General features: G+C 36.5%; 1 protein-coding gene across 1 annotated transcript in view; it reads left to right on the top strand.

Moving 5' to 3' along the window:
• The window catches only part of LOC127979483 (fibronectin type III domain-containing protein 5), a 29,481-nt gene extending 10,839 nt beyond the window's left edge, over positions 1-18,642 (top strand). Inside the window, exons 3-6 of the mRNA XM_052584985.1 lie at positions 576-774; positions 4,611-4,700; positions 8,796-8,981; positions 10,448-18,642. Coding sequence (XP_052440945.1) covers positions 576-774; positions 4,611-4,700; positions 8,796-8,935 — 429 coding nt within the window. The 3' untranslated portion in view covers positions 8,936-8,981; positions 10,448-18,642. The remainder of the gene's footprint in view (positions 1-575; positions 775-4,610; positions 4,701-8,795; positions 8,982-10,447) is intronic.
• Positions 18,643-22,075: the final 3,433 nt, after the last annotated feature.

The following is a 22,075-nucleotide window of genomic DNA, read 5'->3' as shown; positions in this document are numbered from 1 at the left end:
TATTTCTCCTTTCTAAAATTTTTTGATGCATGCACAAACATTTACCAACAGAGTAGAGGGAAAAATGAAAGAGAAACAATATAAAAATATTTATGAGGTTGTTATGTTGGATTTTCATTAAATTGAGAGAATTGAAGAAAAAAAAAAAACTTTCCGGTAGCTAATTTGCAGTATAGTCCAAATTAAATATTAAATTAAATATTACAGATTAGAACTTTCAAATGTATTTGTTAAAGAGCTTTTATTACCATATTTATCTTAAAAAAAAAAAAAAAAAAACTATAAATAAATAAAGAAATTGATTTAAAAAAATGATCATTGCATTTGGAAACGGAGAGAAAAATAAGAAGAACAAGAAGGGTGAAATCAACCAACCTGTAAAGTTGTTGCATATTACATATTGATTATCACAATTTTAAAACATGCATTGATGAATCGTTTAGAATTAGACCAGGGATGTTTATTAATACATTTAATAGGATGGATTTTGATTTCATTTTGTGGCATCAACCACATTTCTGCTTAGATTATTAGCAGTCTCAATCTCAAATTTTTATTCATTTTGATGTCCATAGAAAAAGGACGTTCGTATGCTGCGATTCATCCAGGAAGTGAACACCACCACTCGTTCATGTGCATTATGGGACTTGGAGGAAGACACAGAGTACATTGTCCATGTGCAGTCCATTAGCATGAGTGGCACCAGCCCCCTGAGTGAACCTGTTCTGTTCCGGACACCCAAAGAGTCAGAGAAACTGGCCTCCAAGAGCCCAGGTATGCCAGCACTCACAAACAACTACAGTACCATTTGAAGTACTTCAGAGTACCACTTTGGAAATGGAAACGGTGCAAGGTTGGGGTTCAAATCCCAGGGAATGCATGTTAGGAGAAAACTGTTAGCCTGAATGCAATGTAAGTTTCTTTGGATAAAAGCGTCTGCTAAATGCATGAATTTAATTTTAATTTAAATTCACTCATCATTCACTCATTGTTGTGTCAGTCCAAACCTCATAGTTCGAATTACAGGGGGTACTGGGGGGTACTAAAATATCTGTTTTGGGGGGGTCCAAGATTATAATCGTTAACGAAAACGAACGATAAAACTAAAACTAGGTCAGAAAAAACATTGTCGCTAACTGAAATAAAAATAAAAACGAGGCAGATATTCCAAAAAAAAAAAACGCTAACTAACTAAAACTGTAATGTGTGTTTGGCAAAACTAACCCAAAAAAATAAAATAAATAAATTATAGAGTAAATGTCCTTAGTTTTCGTCTTTGTCAAGGTTTTTAACGCTATGTAGTTCTTCTGTGGTAGTATGGTTTTTCATAGTATGCTCCTTAATCACATTAAAGATTGCTCAAGTTTCACATATTTCCAAGTAATTGTGTTGATTTGACAATGACTACCATAGACTATAATGGAAAATTGGTTTCTGTTTATACAGTATATGAGAGGGCTGGGTCTTACCTCCAAGTCTTATGAAATCTAAAAATAAACTAAATCAATATTTCATGAAACAGGCAATAGGCTTCTTGTAAAGGTATTACTTTTACTAGTAATTAAAATGGTATTTCAGTGCACTTAACTTCTAACTTTTGAGTTGATCAAAACAGTTCTCTTTTGGATATTCTGTAGCCTACTGATTATCAGTTTGTCGCATGTTTAGACCTTGTATGTGTGTTGCACGACACACGTTGCACTTGACGATCACGGTCGGGATTGATATGGTAATGGCCCATGATATAATGACTGTGAATGAGAACCGGGGCTGTCAATCTGCAAAAAAGCAAAAAGCTCTAAAACATTGTTATTAAGTATATATATGCCTTGTTCACCTGTCTTCTGAAGTCATATGATAGCTCAAACCGATTGAAGCTTACATTTAGCACTACTCATGTAGCAGATGCTTTTATCAAAGCGAATTACAAATAGAAAAAAAAAATAAAAACATTCACGCTAGGGGCAATAACATGAGAAATGCTGGAATAAGGATTACAAGCACTTACTGAAATAAAATGTACTGCATTATTGACTGAAATATTTGACTTTGGCTGTTGGTCTGTGTCAAATGTTGCAATGTCTGACTCATGAACAGATTCTTCTTTGAAGTGAGATTTTATGACAAAATGTAGATTTTTAGGATAAATCAGAGATTCAGATTCTGGGGCTTATCATAGACAGAGATACAATGCTGATAAAATGCATCCATGGTGCAAGATTTGTACAGTAAAAAAAAAAAAAGATTAATTTGAAAGATGACTAACAGTCAAATCACTTCCGAAGAAGGAAAAAAACGCACAGCGGGGAGGTGGTTATACAACTGCTCTAAAAATGGTGTTGTGTCATAATTCAGGGCATAAAGTGTTCAGTTTTGTGCGTTTTCCCATTCATTTTTTTTGTTACTAGGAGCTTGTCTTATCTAGAGCAGTGCACAATACAGTCAATTTTTCTGTTGTATAATCCATGACCTACTTACTTGGACAAACATCTACTGGGGAGGTTTATGTTCCAGAAACACTTGCCATTTTGTGGGTGAGTGTCAGTCTTTGGCACTGGACCGTCCTGATGACATTTGGTCGGGCAGGATCCACACGGGAGTTTTCACTGAGGTGTAACCTCAGACATTGGTGAAATGTCTCTTCAACCCTAACATCTATGCTTTTGAAGAATGGTGAACCATGATTTAGTTTCAGGGACTTTTACTTACAAAACATCTGTAATAAGTAAAAAAATAAGTAATACATTTAGTGCACATCTCATTTGCTATCATTAAATTACATTTAATTACATATATATATAATACATATACATGTTTTCAGGATAAATAGTTCAAAAGAACTGCATTTAATTTGAAATATATTGTGACATAAATGTGTTTACTGCCACTTGATCTTGATAAATGTAATGCATCCTCAGTGAATAAAAGTATGGATATCTTTAAAAAATAAAATAAAAATCATGCTAACCTAAACTTTTGAATGGCAGTGTATAACAACATTTAGTATTTGCTACTGAATGTTATATATATTGATTTAAATATTTTTATTGAAAAATAACCCTATTGATTAAACTATTAAAAAACATTTCATAGGTTTGTGTCACTCTCTCGCTCTCTATTAAAATAGTGTTAAACATTATACTATAATACAGACTGGTGCCAAAAACAAAAAAAAAAAGAAGAAAAAATCCAAATCTAATCAAAACCCTAAACCACATTTTAGGATTTTGTATCATTTTTAATAAAGAAAAGTAAAAATTAGTTAATTAATAAACAAACAAACAAATGAAAGGGTGTATATACATATATATATATATATATATATATATATATATATATATATATATATATATATATATATATATATATATATATATATATATATATATATATATATATAGTCAGAAGTTCTTGTATTTGAAATTAATAAAAAAAACAAAAAAGATTCAAATTGTTACAATACAATGTGTATTACTTCAATTGTAATAGAAGCATTTTTACAAGTTTTAAAACAAACTGTATATAAACACAACAACTCAACCAAATAACAAACTGACCTGTAGATTTACCAAGACTTTGTAATTAAAGCACACTCTTCATTAAGGTCTAAAGTTCTCTTTTTCAGGATCTATCTAAACTCTGTTAACTCTGCACTTAAGGCATTTGTGATGGATCGGGATAGAAATTAGCTTGAGCGCAGCAAAGAGTGGTTTACGAATAGCTAACACTTAACTGACATGTGTGTCAGATAGTAGAAGCGTTTACAAAAAACAGTATAGTCATCAGGCATTAGTTACTCACCATACCCTCTAATTAATCAAGTGAGCACCATCACACTTCACTAAATACCAGAGCGGCTAATAAACACAGACAGTTAATCTTTCTCTCCGCGGGGCCCCCCCTCTCCATCGCTTCATGGTGGCTTCATGTTGTTTTTCTTACTGGACTCATGACATGTATTGATGTCGATGGTGAGCTGAAAAATGCCCCAACTTTTCCCCTGCTCTCAAATGCCTGAGACATCCAATAACATTTCAGATTCACCTGAAGGGTATCAACATTTTCTTCAGAGAAGGAAGAGGCGCACAAACAGATGAGCGTAACTTCTCCCAGTCGTTTGGAAATTGTGCGTTTCTGCTCCTTCAGATAAGCAGGACGCTGAAGAACTGCACTTTTCCCTCTGCGGTTAATCAGTGAACATAGACCAGAGTGCTGCGTAGTTTCTTTTAACTAACAAGGCCTTAATTATTAGACTCTTTCTATCTCCAGACAAGTCACCCCTGAGGTCTAATCCCAGCAAGAGGAGAGCTCAACCCTGAAGTGATCCTCTAACATGGTTTCTGATGAGCTTCCACTTTGGTTTGGCTGGAAGCAGACAGTTTGATAAAAATTATGAAGGTTTGGTCATATCTGAGCCAGAGAAGAATGTTTGCTTTAGGCTTTATATCCTCTTGAGGCTAATTAAAGAATTAATTAGATTAAATAATTCTCTGAATAATTCTTCAGGGGCTTGCATGTTGCCACAAATCCTGAGCTTTGATAACTGCAGTGATGTGCATGTTTTTGGCTTTGAAAACATGCAAATGAACTGTGACTGTTTGAATTCACAGATGAAGTGACCATGGAGGAGGTTGGCCAGGCTGCCCAGCTCAGAGCTGGAGAGCTCATTATCATCGTGGTGGTTCTCGTCATGTGGGCAGGTAAGAACGTGAGCAGTGTGTTTGCGAGAATTGTCTTACTGTTGAAGATTTGGTTACATTCACACAGATGTATTTCCACATTTCAAAGTCACGTAGATTAAACTTTTCAAATTTTCACAAATTGATCAACAGATGTGTGTCACATGGAAAAAAAAAATATGAAGGTCACAATCAATGCTGTAGAATACATCATTTCTAAATCACAAAAAAAAGTATAGCTTTTAAAAGCAGTTATACAGTAATTACCCCTTGCTCACCAACCTAGATGTCGTACATAATATCTTGGAGGGTCATGCTGGAGCCTTTAAGGATGATGCCGCACCAGGGGACAGATAGCTCGCAAGCATCTGTCCCACCTGGGGCATCGCCTTAAAAGCCGTGATCACTAACCCCCACCACATTTGCAAAGTGAGAGGATGCGGGGATAAACAAATGTGACGAAAACAGCCTGGCCCACAATCTTGTGGTGTGGAAATCGGGGAAGAACGGCAGGCTTACTCTGCAGAACGTGTTCATCACGGTTGCTTTTCTGTGGTTCAGCTTGTTTCTCGGCAGGCCAATCGATATTTAACTTAGCCACGGCACGAGTAACCACAACCAACAACTCCTCATACTGGACCTCATCAACACCCTCCACATCAACCTCCTCATAAACACACAGCCTGAAAACGCTATCCGCTTTCGACCTTATGTTTGGTTTTCTCTGCAGCCTTAGACATGATATTTATTTTTTCTTTTTGTTTTCAGACAAACAACATCAAATAAGACTCACAGAATGAAAAGAAAAGAATGACTGACACAAAACAGATCGCTTGCTGAATGACAGAAAGCTGATGCCGGTTTCACTGCAGGTGCTTTTATAGCTTCCTGGTCATTGCGTCACCCGTCTGTGAAGTCTTGCCCTTTGATTGGACTGATTACACATGTGATTCAGAGTGTGGTCACGCTGAAGGCATTCCCATTGTGTTTTTTACGATGGAGCTCGAGTTCCTAAAGGGGAAAAAAATTTATACACTTTTTAATGATATATTTTGTATTACTGGCTTTGTATTATTTTTTTTCACATCCAGTATTTTGAGAAGAAACATCTGGGTTATGTATGTAGCCCTCATTCCCAGAAGTAGGGAATGGAGAAGCCACATCGGTAATGACCAACTTTAGCATCTCGCTTGAGAGACCAGTCCACTTTGAGTGGAAACTAAACAAGCCACATTGGCATGCGGTGATTGCATCCAGTTGCTATTGATCGCAGCGTGAGTATAACTAAGCAGCATGTGTAACACATACTCATGGTTTTTGCTGAGGAGCTGAGCCAGTGACCTGGCCGCTCAGTGGTGGTACAGCATCTCTGTTCCCTCCTTCAGAGAATGAGGGTTACATACGTAACCGAGATGTAATGACCGACTTTGGGTTCCCTAAAAAAGTGCCAAAGTCCTGGCACTTTCAGTGCCTTGTGCAAGCCTCCTGCACCCCCTTTTGGCGTAAGCCATGGCTCGCAACAAGAAGACCAATCACTGTTTGTATAGTACTACTCACTGAGAGTGGAGATTGGATAACACTGGGAAAACGTACCCGTTCCACTTGGAAAAGGAATGTTGCGGAAGCCCCATTCTTCCAGAAGGAGGTTTCAGAAGCACTTACATATATGAACAACCATTTAAGTGCACATGGAAGACTAGAGGTGATTATAATCCACTTGGAAATGGCAGAAGTCTGCCAGGGAAAGATGGGGTTCTGAGGCTATACCGTGGACTTTACACATATGGGATCCAGTCCTTGCTGTAGTCGGTATGTGGGCTCTGATTGTCGGGAAGAGCGCCAAAGGATACTCCTGGTATGCTCTTTGTTGAGAGCCTAGCATGTTCCTTTGGCAAGTCAACTGATTGCGGAGTGCTAGAGGAATGATGATTTTTCTGGAGGGTTTGCCATCACTGTTACCCTCAGACTGCCCATACTACTGCCTGAAGTAGCCCTGCCTGAGGCAACAAGGCAGAGGCGCTACCCTTTTGGGTAATGGCGCTTGGCCCACAACTTCAAGATGGTCATCTTCCTTCAATGAAAACATGCTTATCCATGAATGCCACCATAGCGTGCTTAATGCCCAGACACGTGAGACAGAAATTGTGACCATCACCCACTGCCAAGTAATGGCCGCATCCAGATATTCACAGGTGAGATGTTGTCTGTAGCAAGACGCAACATAGTCTTTACAAAGACATAATGCAACATCTTTAAAAAAAAAAAAAAAACTGACTGGTGTATGCTATATTAGGGAAAAAGCTCTTTTAGTGTTCTGAAGTGCACAGGGTAGTTGTGCAACCCACTCGATACAGGAAACCACCACCGCATAAGCCCTGTACCAAAGAGGGGTCTGAGTGTACAGTGCAACACTTAGCTGGTTCTACGGTGCGTGAGTAGGGCCTTTGATGACGCTCTTAAACAGCCTGCTGCTGCCTGCTGGTGAGAGAGGAAGATGAGTGTAGTCCGGTGTTGGTCCGTCCATGACTCCCCATGCCCTCTTAGGACCCAGAGAATGGGGAAAACTGCTCTTTTGTCGAGATTTCTGGCAACAAGATTCTCCTGCCGGACCTCCTCCAGGGGAGAGAAAGGTGCATTCAACCATCCCCCGAAGAGCAGTTCCCCCTCTCTCTGGGTCGTCCGTCCCATGGCGGCGTGACCTGCCTATACCCAGCTCCACAGCACCGCTTGCTCAAGGCTGCTACAGATGTTGCACCAGAGTGGGGATGGATGCAGGGGGCTGCCTTCGGTGACAAGCAGACTGGAGCACAGTGTCTGGCAGATGGGTGGAGGTGTGGACATTGCCCGACTCTGAGATATCGCAGTGACCTTCGTTGTTCGGAATGCGAAGTCTGTTGTGGTTTAGAGCTCTTTCAGAACTTCTGGTTCATGACCACGCACACCGTAGCCTGTAAGTCAGAAGCTGTTACAAAGACGTTAACGTCAAGTTTGCCAGATGTAACATCTTTAAAAAGACTCACCGTGAATGCTCTTTTAGTGAAAAAGCTCTTTTAGTGTGCTGAAGTGCACAGGGGAGATGGCCGCCTGCAACACAAACCAGGGGTAGTGCAGCTTGATGTGTCCAACCTACTCAACACAGGAAATCACCACAGCTGAAGCACCATACAGCCAACACCATAAGTTCCAAAGAGTGCGCTGAACTCATTGAGTCTTCTTCTTTCAGTAGAATAGTCAGGAGCAAAATTATGTGATCACTCTGCTCTGAAGCAAAAAGCTGAGTATGCGTTGCACCTGCTGCCTAGTTATACTCGCCCTGCGATCAGCGGCAGCTGAATGCAATCATCACATTCCAATGCGCACTGACTCATTTAGTTTACACTAGAAGTGGATTAGTCTCTCTAAGCAAGATCCCAAAGTCAGTCATTACTGACATGACATCGAGAAAGATCGACTAAAAGGGAACTCCCTTGCTTGCCTCATATTTCAAAATTTCACATTTAATTGATTGTGTTACAAGCAATTTCTTTTTAATGGTTGTAGTGTCTGTGAAATTTACTAGCAATTTCTGAGTGAAAAATACATATCAAATCTAATTTCATTCATTCACATTCTGTAAGTGTTATGATTTTTCTAACTCTTTGTATGTACAAATGCAAATGATGGTACACAGGGATTTGATAAAAAATTTCATTAAGTTTTACTTATTTCGTTTTCAATTTCGTTTTCAAGATCTGAAGTCTGTGGCCATAAACCCTTCCTTTCTTGTAAAGCAGAGAAAAGACGAGTGAGTTTCTAATGTTATAATGGGGTAATAGGCCTTCCTTATCTTTTTATAATCCACATCCAGTCTTTGAGAAGTCTAAAGAAAAAATAATAAAATGGGATACTACTAGCACAATATAAACTCAGGGCCGCAGCGCAGCTCATCATCCTGTTCTAGTCTGGCTTTAATTGGTATGCTATTATTTGGAACAGAATCATGGTGCAATCCATCAATAAATTGTTTTCTTCCTTTTTTCGACAATGTCCCATCCATCACTACCACTCTGCCATTCTGTCTTTTACTATCTGAATTGTTGCGCTCTCTCTGACTTCCTCATGCCTGTTTGTGCACAGGTGTGATAGCTCTGTTCTGCCGCCAGTATGACATCATCAAAGACAACGAGCCCAACAATAACAAGGACAAAGCCAAGAACTCGTCAGAGTGCAGTACCCCAGAGCACCCTACGGGGGGACTACTGCGCAGCAAGGTCTAATTACGCCTTCCCCTGTCGGCAATAATAGGCTTTAGCCTCAGGACAGGTATGTTCACTTGTTTGTGTGCTTGCTAGACAGAACTGAAAATACAAAAATATCACATTAAGTTTGATCTTTTGTAGCTTGGGAGTTTTTAAGAAATGTTTTATTGTTTGCTTTTCTAATACAAAACATTTTACTCACCATTGATAGGATGTTATAGTTACAGACCAAAGGTATTGATGTTCCTCATTTTAGTTCTAAACTCTTTAACCAAAGTATTTAACTTGTGAAAGCCTGGACCATCCAGACTCTATTTATCTAATGTGCACTCATGTCTCACTTTGTTTAGTTTTGTTGTTTAAAACTTTATACAGTACTTTTTGAATTTAATTATGTGTGTGTGTGTGTGTGTGTATTCATATACAGTACAATTAAAAAATTTGGGGTGCATTAGAGTTGCATTAGACTAATCAAACTTGACAGTAGACATTCAAAATGTTAAAAACTGATTGTCGTTTGTTTGGAAACGTTCTATTTATCAAATAATCCTGAAAAAAATTGTATCACGATTTCCCCAAAATATGAAGCAGCACAACTGTTTTCAACATAATAATAAGAAATTCTTGAGCAGTAAATCAGCATATTAAACTGGTTTCTGAAGGATAATGTGAAACTGAATACTTGAGTAATAAAATAAAGTAATACAATTCAGCTTTGCATCACAGGAATAAATTACATTATATATTAAAATATATTATAAATTGTTATATTTCAGAATATTATTGTATTTACTGTTAATCGTTTTTAAGTTCTTGATCCAATAAATGCGGTCTTGGTGAGCATAAGAAAAAAAAAAAAGTTAAATTAAACTACTGACCCCAAATTTTTTACTGGTAGTTTATGTATAAATTTAATATAATTCATTTATTTTATTATATTATATTATAAATTGTCATATTTTGTAATTCTATATTTTATAATTTTTGGATTCATGTTTGAAAAATAAATTGGGTATTTAGATGGGTTTGTCTTTCTCGCATAATGGTATAATACTCTAGTAAGCATAAATGAACATCACAAAAAGGATTGATTAAATAGTAAAAAAAAATTATCATTTTAAACAATTTTTAACTATGCTTTAAGTGTTAAATGAATTAGAAGTAGGTTTACAATTACATTTCTCTCACTTTGTCCTCCATTTTGGATTCATTGGACTGCTCATCGCAATGCATTCTTATCCACAACGAATTCATGCGATTCTAATATAATTATCTCACCTACCTTTTAGAATAGGCTTTGTGTCAATGGCAGCTCCATGATGCTGTAAATCGCTGCCTAGGCAGTTCACTTGGTCTTGGAATATAGTGCGCCTTGATTCCTGTGTGCAGCCGGCTGACAATAAGATGCACATTTAGTGTCCTAAGCTCACCTAAAATTTGAACACTGTTCTTTTACTGCCTTGCAAGCAATAGTTATATCTCCTTGAGGACATGTAGTCTAACTCTCATTTTGTTTTGTCTTCCCCAAAGTGCTCTGAGACAAAACAAGTAAGCCATCAAATCACAAAGTTGTGAAGCCCACCTCTCATCCTCAATCAAACGACCTTTTCGTATTCCCATTGACCAACATGAACTCTTTGGTGCTTGTCTGTTTGGCACACTGACACAAACTTGAGGACGAAATGGACAAGATGGTTCCAGAACTGGAAGCTTGAGCAGTTTGAAGCCAGTTTTTGAGTTTCGATCCACAGCTGCCTCAGCTGAAGGACTCAAACACAGTTGTTGTGAGCTGGAAAACCAGAGAAGCAGCGCCACCAGGACTGTCTTCGGCTCCTGTGTAGACTCACAGAGATAAGGAGAAACCTGCCACCCTGCATAAACCCCAAATTAACCAGGAAGGTGGGTTGTGAAAAAGAAGCAAGAGCGTTTTTTTCTGAGCTCATCGTCATTATCAGCTCTGAACCAGGATCAGGTCTCTGACAGGGATGACATTATGATACTTCACTATCTCTCCATACTCGTCGCTATCTTGTGAATTCGGTTCCTTCTTTTTCACCTCGATTTCTTTACTCCATTATCCTCCCTCCAGCAGCCAGTCATGGACAGTCTAGCTAATTTGATGTGGTTTAATTGGTGCGGTGGGATCTTTCTTCTCAGCACTCTCGCACTCAGGGCATTAAGGAAATCATCCATAGGAAAAATGATAGACCATCGGCCACGTCGCATTCACCAACCTGCGACCCAATTACAGCGAACTGCACAACAGCCACTGACGATAAAGAGCTCCATATTATAATAGAAGACGTATTTAACCGCTTGTGTGTCTCAAGTAAATCAACAGCTTAGTGTCTCTAATGAACACACTACTGTACAGTGATGGTTAATTTGGTCCTCATATTACATTTATGATTAGCAAATTGTTCACAACTGTGGCTATTTACCGCTTTTATGTGCCACTATGATATAGAGTTGGGTGCCTTTCTTCTACAGGCTTTTATTTTAGATTTCTTTCCCTTTAAACAATTCAGTCTTAAAGTCGACATGAAATCAAAGCAGACCCTATTTACTTTCACACTACACCTTCAAAGACTTACTGGGAGTGATTCTTCTGATTTTTCTTCCAGAGAGAAAAAAAAAAGCTTCTTAGTAATTCTTGATATTTTTTCTTACTGGTTCAATATTTTTAAAAGTAGGCTAGGAGATTTCAGAGAGGCTAGCAATAGCAAGCTAGCTTTGAAAGCATAAGATCCCACTCTCCCTGCAATTCACTTTCCAAAGTCACACCTCCTCCAAAATACATGAACACAGACCAGAGCAACTCTCTCTCTCGCTAAGAGCTCCGTTGTGCAGCATAACAGCATCATTCATTGTAACGGCAGTTTGGGCAAGTGTGCAGATATACTCGTGATGTGTAACAGCTCCGGAAAAAAAGTGAGCATTCTTTGATCGCTCTCTGTAGTTAAATCACAATTTAAATAACAGATTTGTTTCATGCTACTAAGAGAAACAACGCAAAGTTGATTGTTTAGTCACTGGCTTGATTCACTGATGCATAAACAGTATTAAACGATTTAGAAAGAAAGTCTGTGTGAACTTGAATGATTAGCTACACATCAGAAATCAATGTTCACAGATCAGGCATTAATGAACACTGTTACTCACTGTTTGTGCCGGTGCTGTCGAATCCATATCATAAAAGTCTGTTTGTGACGCCTGTGCTGAATTATATGTAAATATTTGGGCGGGCAAAGCAGAGAAAGGGGAAGTAACAATTCTCGTTGCAACGTCACACCGAGGAAATTCAAGATCAGCCCATTTGAGCTTCCATTTTCTCAAAGGCAGAGAAAGATAGAAAAATCTCGATTTACACCGATTCAAATTTCTAGAAACTTGGGGACCATATACAGGCTAGGGGAACTCATATTAATCTTAAAAAACCTCAGAAAGTGAATTTTTCATGTCATAGGACCTTTAAAAATAAAGGTGCTTCATGATGCCATAGAAAACCTTTTTGTCTAAATGTTTTTGTCTAAACATCTGAATAGCCTTTCTGTTTCACAAAGTTTTTTGTGATTAACGAAGGTTCATCATTATAAAAAGATAAGAAAGAGATGGTTCTTTAAAGAACCATTAGGGCCTTTCACACTGCTTTAGTTCCAGAACTAAATGTACAGTACTAAAGTAAGATTTTGCGCAAACTATTTCCCAGTACCATTTAAAGGGTTGCATTTGCACCGACTGTGTGTACTAGGTCGGTCGACGGTGATGTCATTTGTGCGTGACGTTCAACAACGTTAACAAAAAAGAACAACGTTAACAGCAGGAGGATGGAGGATGCTGTGATCGGAGCTGTGTTTTTGATTCGTCTCGCAGGTTTCACAATAATGGACATGGAATGTCGACGTATACGTAAAGAGATTGAAAGAATGGAAAGGAGGATTAATAATCTCCAACAACAACAGGCAGTGCTACATTTGCTACAATTGCCTGCACTTCAGCGTCCGTACATTTATCGCTGTCCATCATACTTGCAAAATAAGTTGACAGTGTTTACAGTATGTAACGCTGTGCTTTAAATCATGGCGGGTGAGGGCGTTTTCGAACACGTTTGGCCAATCAGTGTCTATTTACATCACAGTTAGTACCAGTTGTGCTGGTTAGACCCTGCTCAGGACTAGGAGCTAATTTGGTTCTTGAAAAAGACAGTCTGATACTAAAATCACACCCAGTTCCAGCGGTGCGAAAACGCCCAAAAGTGAGTCAACAATTAGTTTAGTACTATGAAAAGGTTCCTGCAGTGTGAAGTCCCTATTGACTGATTGGGTCTTCTATGGCATCGCTCTGAAGAACTTTTTAAGTACCATTATTTTCAGAAGTGCAAAGCACTTCAGTTTACTTGATTTCATTCAACGGATCATTACTGAATTAGATTTTTTCTAAGATTTGTTCTTCAAAATCATTACTCCATTGGTAACATTCTGTGATGTTGTTTTTATAATTTCCAGTCATTTTATAGTTAAAATTATATACGGGGCCTTTGAATGTTTGAATCTGATTGGCTGACGAACGTTCTGAGGTGTGCGATAATTTTCAGGGAAAAGCACGGTGAACGTAGTTCCAGGCAGCTCTCTTGAACGCATTACAGTTCTGTATCACTTTGCAAAGTTAACTGTAATAACGGTCATGCAGTTTGCACAAAAAGGTGTTGTCAGCACTGCCCTGACGATTTTATCAGTTAGCCATACAGTGTAGCAACTTAAAGAATACATCACATGAAATTTCTCACTAGCGAGGTAATAACAGCGCTGTTTAGAGATGCACAGAGGAAGCCTAATTCACACAAGCTCTCTCTCTCTCTCTCTCTGTATGTGTTTCCTCTCACTCTCTTTCTAATAATTTCTTTAATAACTGCATTAGAATGTTATCAACAGCTCATGCCTCCATCACCATCTTTAAAGTTATATTTTGGAAGTAGCAAAAGAGGCATTGGATGGGATATGGAAGCGATTTAAGTACAAAAACCGGACCAATCCCTTTAAATATATCGTCTGATCGATGTCTTGAGGTGTGGTAACCATAGTATAAGCGGAATAATTGACTCCGGGCTGTGCATTATTTTTCTAATAATTCAACGGCCCGGAGTCAATTATTCCTTATATAAAGGGTTGTGAGCACATTTCATGTCAGCTTTAAATTCCCTCTCATTAAGAAATATAACTTATAAGAAGTGTTCTTTTTGACAATTCAAGCAAAATATACAACAGGCCAGCAGTTTGACAACAAAATAGTCTTGACCGTAGTGTACCGTCTGACCGGAGTGTCCTTATCAGCTAAAGTCCTGACAGGAGTGAAGAATTGTGAGTATGCAGGTCAGAGGTCTAGAAAACATCGATTCCCTCAGCCAATGGGCATTCGGGACGCCACATGATCTGAGTTCAGTTCCACATTGCAGCAGTTTTACTTTAATAAGGTTATACACTGTGTGCATTTCCCAAGGACGCATGTTAGACTGTTAGTGTCCGATCTGAAGAACAAAACCTCCCATTAATCTCCAAACTAATGTACACAATGAGTCGTGGAATTGAAATAGAGCAGTCTCATTTTTCAAATGCATAGAAGAGTGTAAAAGTAAATACTTCTATATACAAGTTGGGTGGCCATTCATATTCAAAAGTCCTCATTGTGGGGATGGATTGCACCATTAATCAAGCATGTTTAAAAAAGGTACCTGAAGGAATCCAAGAACAATTAAAGATCTCAGCATTGGTGACCATTACCCCGCCGTCTCTATCACCATGGCGACAGGCTAACGTGCTGTCCTCTCACTCGGCTGCCATCGACGAGTCTTTCGCACCTTCGTTTTTCATTCCTGCCAGAGGAGGAAAGCGTATATTTCTTTTTAATGACTGCTAATTAACCTTGGCCATGGGGAAGAGAGCTCAGGCAGACTGCGGAGTGAAAAATGGCTCATATCAATATTCAGTCTGAGCAGCTTACGCAGAAGAACAGAAGGCTGGGTGTGAGGACTGGCTTAAACCAGAGAGGACCGGCCACGTGCTTTCTCTTCAGAGACGCAGAAAGGTTTTGGGTCCTGTATTAACCTGCAGCACTTTCATTCAGATTATTAATCATTTCATGTGACACAAGTGGCATAACGAACAGATATGGGCTTTGTTCGGAGTGGAATACTGTGTGCTGCCTACTGCTTGCTTTCCAATTTATGGAAAAATGTCTGTTTCAAATAATGAAGAATGAGATGGTAAAAATCACAGCTGGTTAAGTCATCACACTGGGAGTGGAAGATGAGTTTGCTAAATGACATACTACAGATTTTGGCAAATCTAATAAAACCTATTCATGTCTGGGTCATATTTTAACCCAATCTCTAAAGAAAGAAATGAAATATATGTATAAATAAATAAATAATTTTAAAATGCTTACAAGATTAACATAATACCACTCAACAGTTTGGGGTCGTTTTTTTTATTTGTTATTAATTCTTATATTCAGCAAGCATGCATTAAACTGATCAAAAGGAATGTTGCAAAATATTTTTATTTCAAATAAATGCTGTTTTTTTTTACTTTCTACTCATCAGAGAATCATAAAAAAAATGACTTGCACAAAAATATTAAGCAGCACAACATTGATAATAATAATAAATGTTTCTTGAGCAGCAAATCAGCATTTTAGAATGATTTCACAAGGATTATGTGATACTGAAGAATGGAGTTTTTTGCCATCTGACACAGGAATAAATTGCATTTGAATATATGTTATAATAAATTTTGTACAGTTTTTACTGTATTTATAATCAAATAAATGCAGCCTTGGTAAATACAAAAGACCCTTATCAAAAACATTTTGCCCCAGACTTTTGAATGATAGTGTGCATGATAAAAAAAAAAAAAAAAAAAAAAAAAAAAAAGGAAGTTATCAATACATCAGGATGCATTTAGAATCAGAATTTTGAGAGGGGGGGGGGTGGGGGTCTTAAATGTCATGAAAAATATATCAATGGTCCTAAAATAGTCTTTTCATTATGCAAAAAATAGTGTCTTATTTCATATCTTTTATGTTCTTTTTCAGTTGAATTATGACCTGGACATTTTCAATTAGATGCACCCATGCAAACTGAATATTAATATAGTATTATGCTATTCCAAATACAGCCATAATCACAAAAATCAGCTTACATTGTTCCCCTGCATATGAAACCCAGCAGTCAACACTAATAGAGTGTCATGCGATCAGGATTGAAATGATTTCAGAATGAGCAATGTGTTCCCCTCCTGCAATCCAAAGCTTATCCCATTCTTTACTTCCAAAGTCCTTTCAAAGAGAAATCTCCAAAGAACGAGCGCAAACGTCTGGATTTAAGAGAGGCAGCTCATTTGCTACTTACTGAAGAGAATAATTCTCCTGTTAGTGACACTCGAGAGAGCTTTCACAGTTGGAAAGATTTAGGAAATGGAATCACATTTTGTGCTCTCGTGCTTGTGTCATCAGTTAGGAAAGCTGGACGGGCTTCTGGTGCTCGTCTCATGACGTAGACTAACACACAAACACATGGACACAGATAGCTCAACTAGTTTGAGAAGCTTAAAAGGGATAGCTTAGATGATGCCATTTACTCACCCTCATGTCGTTCTAAACCCATCTGACCCATATTTGTTCAATATGAAGAAGAAATTTAGCAGAATGTCCAAGCTGATGTTTCCATTTCAAGTGGATGGGGACCAAAGACTGTATGGGAATCAGCAGCTTGGACATTCTGCTAAATGTCTCCATCTGTGTTCTACATGAGAAAGTCATACGTATACGGTTAAAACGGCATGAGAGAGTAAATAACAACAACATAATTTTCATTTTTGGGTGAACTATCCCTTTAAGAATCAAATGTTTTTAACAACCACATGGTCACGATGCTTTAATGACCTTAATAGGTTTGTCTCATTGTAGAGTAGAGAGTTTCAAATTATCACCATAACTGTCAGGATTTACTAGCTGACAGATATAAAGCAAGTGTATGTATATATATATATTTTTTTTTTTTAAATTAGATTTGCAAACTCTGAAAATAGTGGGAGCAAAAGTTGTAGAAATATGAAATGTCTTAAAGGTACTGGTTCACCCCCCAAAAATGAAACTTTTGTCATAGTTTCCCCAAAGATCCAAACTCCAATGGCTTCCTTTTTCTGCATAAGACAAAAGAAAAATAAATAAATAAATACATTATATACATATATATATACTGCTTATCAAAACCAAGGTTGACATCACTGTATTCTGTTTATCTACAGTAGGACAAATTATATATAATTTTATTTCAAATAAAGGGAAAATGAAAAGTGAGTTTAATCCAAGCAGCTCTAATTTTGCGGTGTTGCCATTTAAACATGTTAATTACAAAAACAAAACGTTTGTTGTACTGTCTCTGGAAAAATCAACAGTGATTGATCAGCCTTTATTTATATACAGTATTGTAGACCTTATTACCTAGGCGAAGCTAAATTTGCTGAAATATAGGCTACAGTAAGAGCGCCTGCATGGTTGTCCATCAGATGCCTGTCAAAGTTGAGTTCGTTACTATAGCAACAGTAAAACTGCCATGTCGTTATAACGAGAAAACAAACTTTCGTTATGTCGAGATAAAGAGAAAAATAAGTCGTCATAACACGAAAACGAACTTCGTTATGTTGAGATAACGAGAAAAATAAGTCGTTATTACGAGAAAACGACTTTCGTTATGTCGAGATAACGAGAAAATTAAGTCGTTATAACGAGAAAACAAAAAGGAAAAAAAATTATAATGCATGGCCGCTTAGAACTTCCGTTAAAAAAAAAAAAAAAAGGTTTTCACAAAAATATTACGCAGCACAACTGTTTTCAATGATGATAAGAAACAATTATTTCCCTGATTGGAAAAAAAAAACTGTTCAAACATATCTTTTGTGTTTTGCATAAAAACAAAAGCCATACTTTTAATCTTTTGGGTGAACAATTTCAAAGTTATATTTGAAGAATCACAAGCATCTTTGAAGACTGAGAATAAATAGTCCATCATAAAAAGTTCAGTCCCTGTTTAAAATCAGAACCAAAAATAGGCCCCATGTTACTATTTCTATCAGCCTGTCATGATGAGGAACAGACAGCCTTGAGTGCAGTGATAGAGTATGTGTATGCTTATGTTAAGCTTCTGTGAATCGATGCTTTGGCCTGTGTATGGACATGTGTAATGACAGTCTGTGTGAAATCATCCTTTCACTCAGTCCACAGCATACAGTTACACACCATAACTTAAAATAAGGTGTCAGGTTAAGATTATGCTACATAAAGAGTGTATTTCTTGTACATAGTTCTGTGTCGTGGCAACTTAGCATTTCCAGTAAAGCATCCTGAATGTCTACTGAAGGCAAAGCAGAGAGATCATGCCTTAAAGAACCCAAACGAATGAGATGAACTTGGAGTCAGAGCGGTGCATAACTAACGTGACGATGACATGACATTCGTTCCACATATTTACTATAACGCATGGATTTCAAAACAGAAGGAATGTTTTATGTAATCCATTGAGTCTGTTAACTGTTGTTCTTGAACAATGCTTCATGAGGGCTAGCATGTTTCTGCTATTCTACACAGAATAATACAATTTATATGGGCATAACATAGATAAATGTCTAATTATGTACAACCACAAAAAATAAAAGATCATGTATTTTCAAGATAGTGTCTGATTCTTTTTTTCCTCTGGAAGCCCATTACTGTATATTTTGTAGAAACTACTGTATGACCTCCCTTTGCTTTAGAATGTATTATTGGACATATGTTTATTTAAAAGGTGGTTACTTGTTGACTACAAAGAGAGGATTTGATAAATTTTATTATTACTCACATAGGTAACAGGTATATATTTTAACATTTTTCCTTAAAAAATGTCAAATTGAATTTAAAGGGTTTTTAGCAAAGCATTTTTATATTTTCTTGAAACAGGTATATTTATATTTGCTTTAAATATTTATATTTTTAATTAGTTAGGTTTCCTGTATATATATATATATATATATATATATATATATATATATATATATATATATATATATATATATATATATATATATATATATATATATATATATATAATTGTTCCTTAATTTTCCTAACACCCCCCCGCCCCCCCACCCCTGCCCCATATATACACTATGAGGTGCCAAACAGGAAATAATTGTATAAAAATCTGAATATATAAATGTACATTCTGAAATATTGTTATGTCTGAATATATAAAGTAAATCTGAATATATAGTTATAATTCTAAGTACATAAATTTAAATCTGAATATATAGTTGTAAGTCTGAATATATACATTGTGAATATATTAATATAAATTTAAATAAATATATGTAAATTGTGAATATAGAGAAGTGAATCTGAATATATAATTTATACGTCTGAATATATAGAAGTGAATCTGAATATAGTTATAATTCGGAAATAAATAATTATAAGTCTCTCTCTCTCTCTCTCTCTCTCTCTCTCTCTATATATATATATATATATATATATATATACATAATCATACATGCATTTATATACTTATGATTTATAAACATATATTGTGATTTACTATTATTTAATTACAAGAAATATAAAATCACAATTTGCATTCATGTATTAAAAATACTTATTTTTTTAGTTGTATTTTCAAATTTACCTCCAATCATTCGTTGCTTCTATATATTCAGATTTGCATTTATATATTCAGATTTATAACTATATATTAAATTTTACTTCTTTATATTCAGACTTAGAAGCATATATTCAGATGCACTTCTTATATTCAGACTTGTAACTATAAATACAGATTTTTGCATAATTTGTTATGTAAAAAAAAAATATATATATATATATATATATATATATATATATATATATATATATATATATAGATAGATAGATAGATAGATAGATAGATAGTAACATTTAAAGTTCTTTAAAATTTGTTAAAAATATATTTTTTAAAAATATAAATAAAAAATATATATTATAATCCTTTGAGACAAAAATCTATCAAATCTGTCTATTTCTTTACAAAGAGAACATTTGCAACAAGCTGCAAATTAATTATTCAGCTAACATCCGTAAATGTAATGTATAAACACGATTTGCTCTGCCATATGATGCAAAGTATTATTGATTTGAGTAGCACATTCTTGCATGCTTCCAAAAACATTAAAACGGTTTTATTTATTTTTATTTTAGCAAAACCAAATCAGTGTTAATCAGCTAAAGAACAGTCTAATTGCCAAATCGGCAGAATTTGCAAACATCCCTTGGATACTCAGAAAACCAAATGCTTACATTTAACAAAGAAAAAATAGATACAAGACCAGTGACAGCAAGCACATGTTCAGTTAGCTGGTCTCAAACCAGACCGACCAACACATCAGAAACAGACGAATGAACATACTCTTCCAGATAAATGGACTGTAATTACTATAATGTATGGGTATCTCTGCATAGATGACACAAAATCACTTTCTATCATTTTCATAACTACTTTTAAGCAACTGGGGAAATTTTTAGTGAGTGTATGAAGAGTGTGAAGAGTGTATGCCACTCGGTTTGTTAAGCATACGTTAAGCATCCAAATGCTTTTTGAAACCACATTGTGCATTTTGTTTTTGTGGAAAAAATACCAAAAAAAAAAAAAACACTGCATGTCTCATCAAATCATGATGGTTTAATTACAGACTTCCTCCAAACAGTTTCTTCAGTAAAAAAAAAATAAAAAAAAATAAATATTAAATATTAAAATTAAATTAAAGACCTTCAGCTGGAACTTTTCAGATTGGAGCTATTCATCTGGGTCAAACACACACAAAGGATGGCTGTAATATCAAAATTACTCCTCAGCTGAACAGTGAGTTATAGGAGATGGCTTCTAAGGTAAAAAATGAAGTAAAAAGTAATGGGCCGCAGATTCTCAACCGACTCTCTGTGATCAAATCCATCCATCTTGTTCAACCTTGGTGTGTTTAAAGTGTAAGCAAAATCCCATCAGCCAATCACAGAGAGCGCTGTGAATACAGAAGCCTGTGTGCTCCAGACTTTCTGCCCTTTAGGTTTAATCTATTTTTACTGGCTGTAAAGCATCAGCTTCATCCGTTCTGAACTAGAGACCTTGGCAAAATCGATGGCATTTCACCAACAATTCACCTATATATAGACGAGAGACAGAAAAGGAAATAGGACTCGAACCTTTTACACAATTTGGAGGGGTACGTTATGGAACGAATGCCAATGAAGTTTGAGGGAAAGTCCTCAGGCGTGAGGATATGGACTGCGTGATGGGAGAAAATTTCTGAAGCTCTGAGCCTCCCACATGTTTTTAGACACATTTTTGTTCGAGTGTGTGCGCGTGTATTGGTGCGTCAAGGATTCTCTCGAGCACTTTGCGTCACACACTTCAACCCACACGCACACCTGACTCCACACATGTACACACACAACTACATCCAAGTCAACCACTTGGGTTCCTTTCTATAAACTTGTCCATTTTTATAGCAAGGTGAAGTTAGTCCATCTTGACAAACAAAATCATATGTATTTAAAGGGATAGTGCACCCAAAAATGTCAACTCTGTTATGAATTATTCACCTTGATGTTGTATCAAAACCAGAAGACCTTCCTTCATCTTCAGAAAACAAATTAAGATACTATTAATGAAATCCAAGAGCTTTCTGACCCTGTATACACCGCAACACAACTGACAAGTTCAAGACCCAGAAGCATAGTAAGGATATCATAAAAAAAAAGAGTCCATGAATATGTGCTGAAGACTGACACGGAAGACAATAAATTGTTTTCTTTGCATGCATAAAGTATTCTGATAGCTTCATGACATTACGGTCGAACCACTGATGTCGCATGGACATTTTAATGATGTCCTTACTAGCTTTTTGGGCCTTGAATGTGTCAGTTACATTGCTTTCTATGCAGGGTCAGAAATAGCTGACATTTCATCAAAAATATCTTCATTTGTATTCTGAAGATGAATGAAGGTCTTACAGGTTTGGAACAACATGAAGGGTAATAATTCCTAACACAATTTTAATTTTTGGGTGAACTATCCCTTTAAGGAAAGCTGTCTTTGGG

This window comes from Carassius gibelio, chromosome B19 (genome assembly GCF_023724105.1).
Source record: "Carassius gibelio isolate Cgi1373 ecotype wild population from Czech Republic chromosome B19, carGib1.2-hapl.c, whole genome shotgun sequence".
Taxonomy (NCBI): Eukaryota; Metazoa; Chordata; class Actinopteri; order Cypriniformes; family Cyprinidae; genus Carassius; species Carassius gibelio.
Note: the sequence above shows the minus strand (reverse complement) of the source record. Positions and strands in the feature narration are given on the sequence as shown.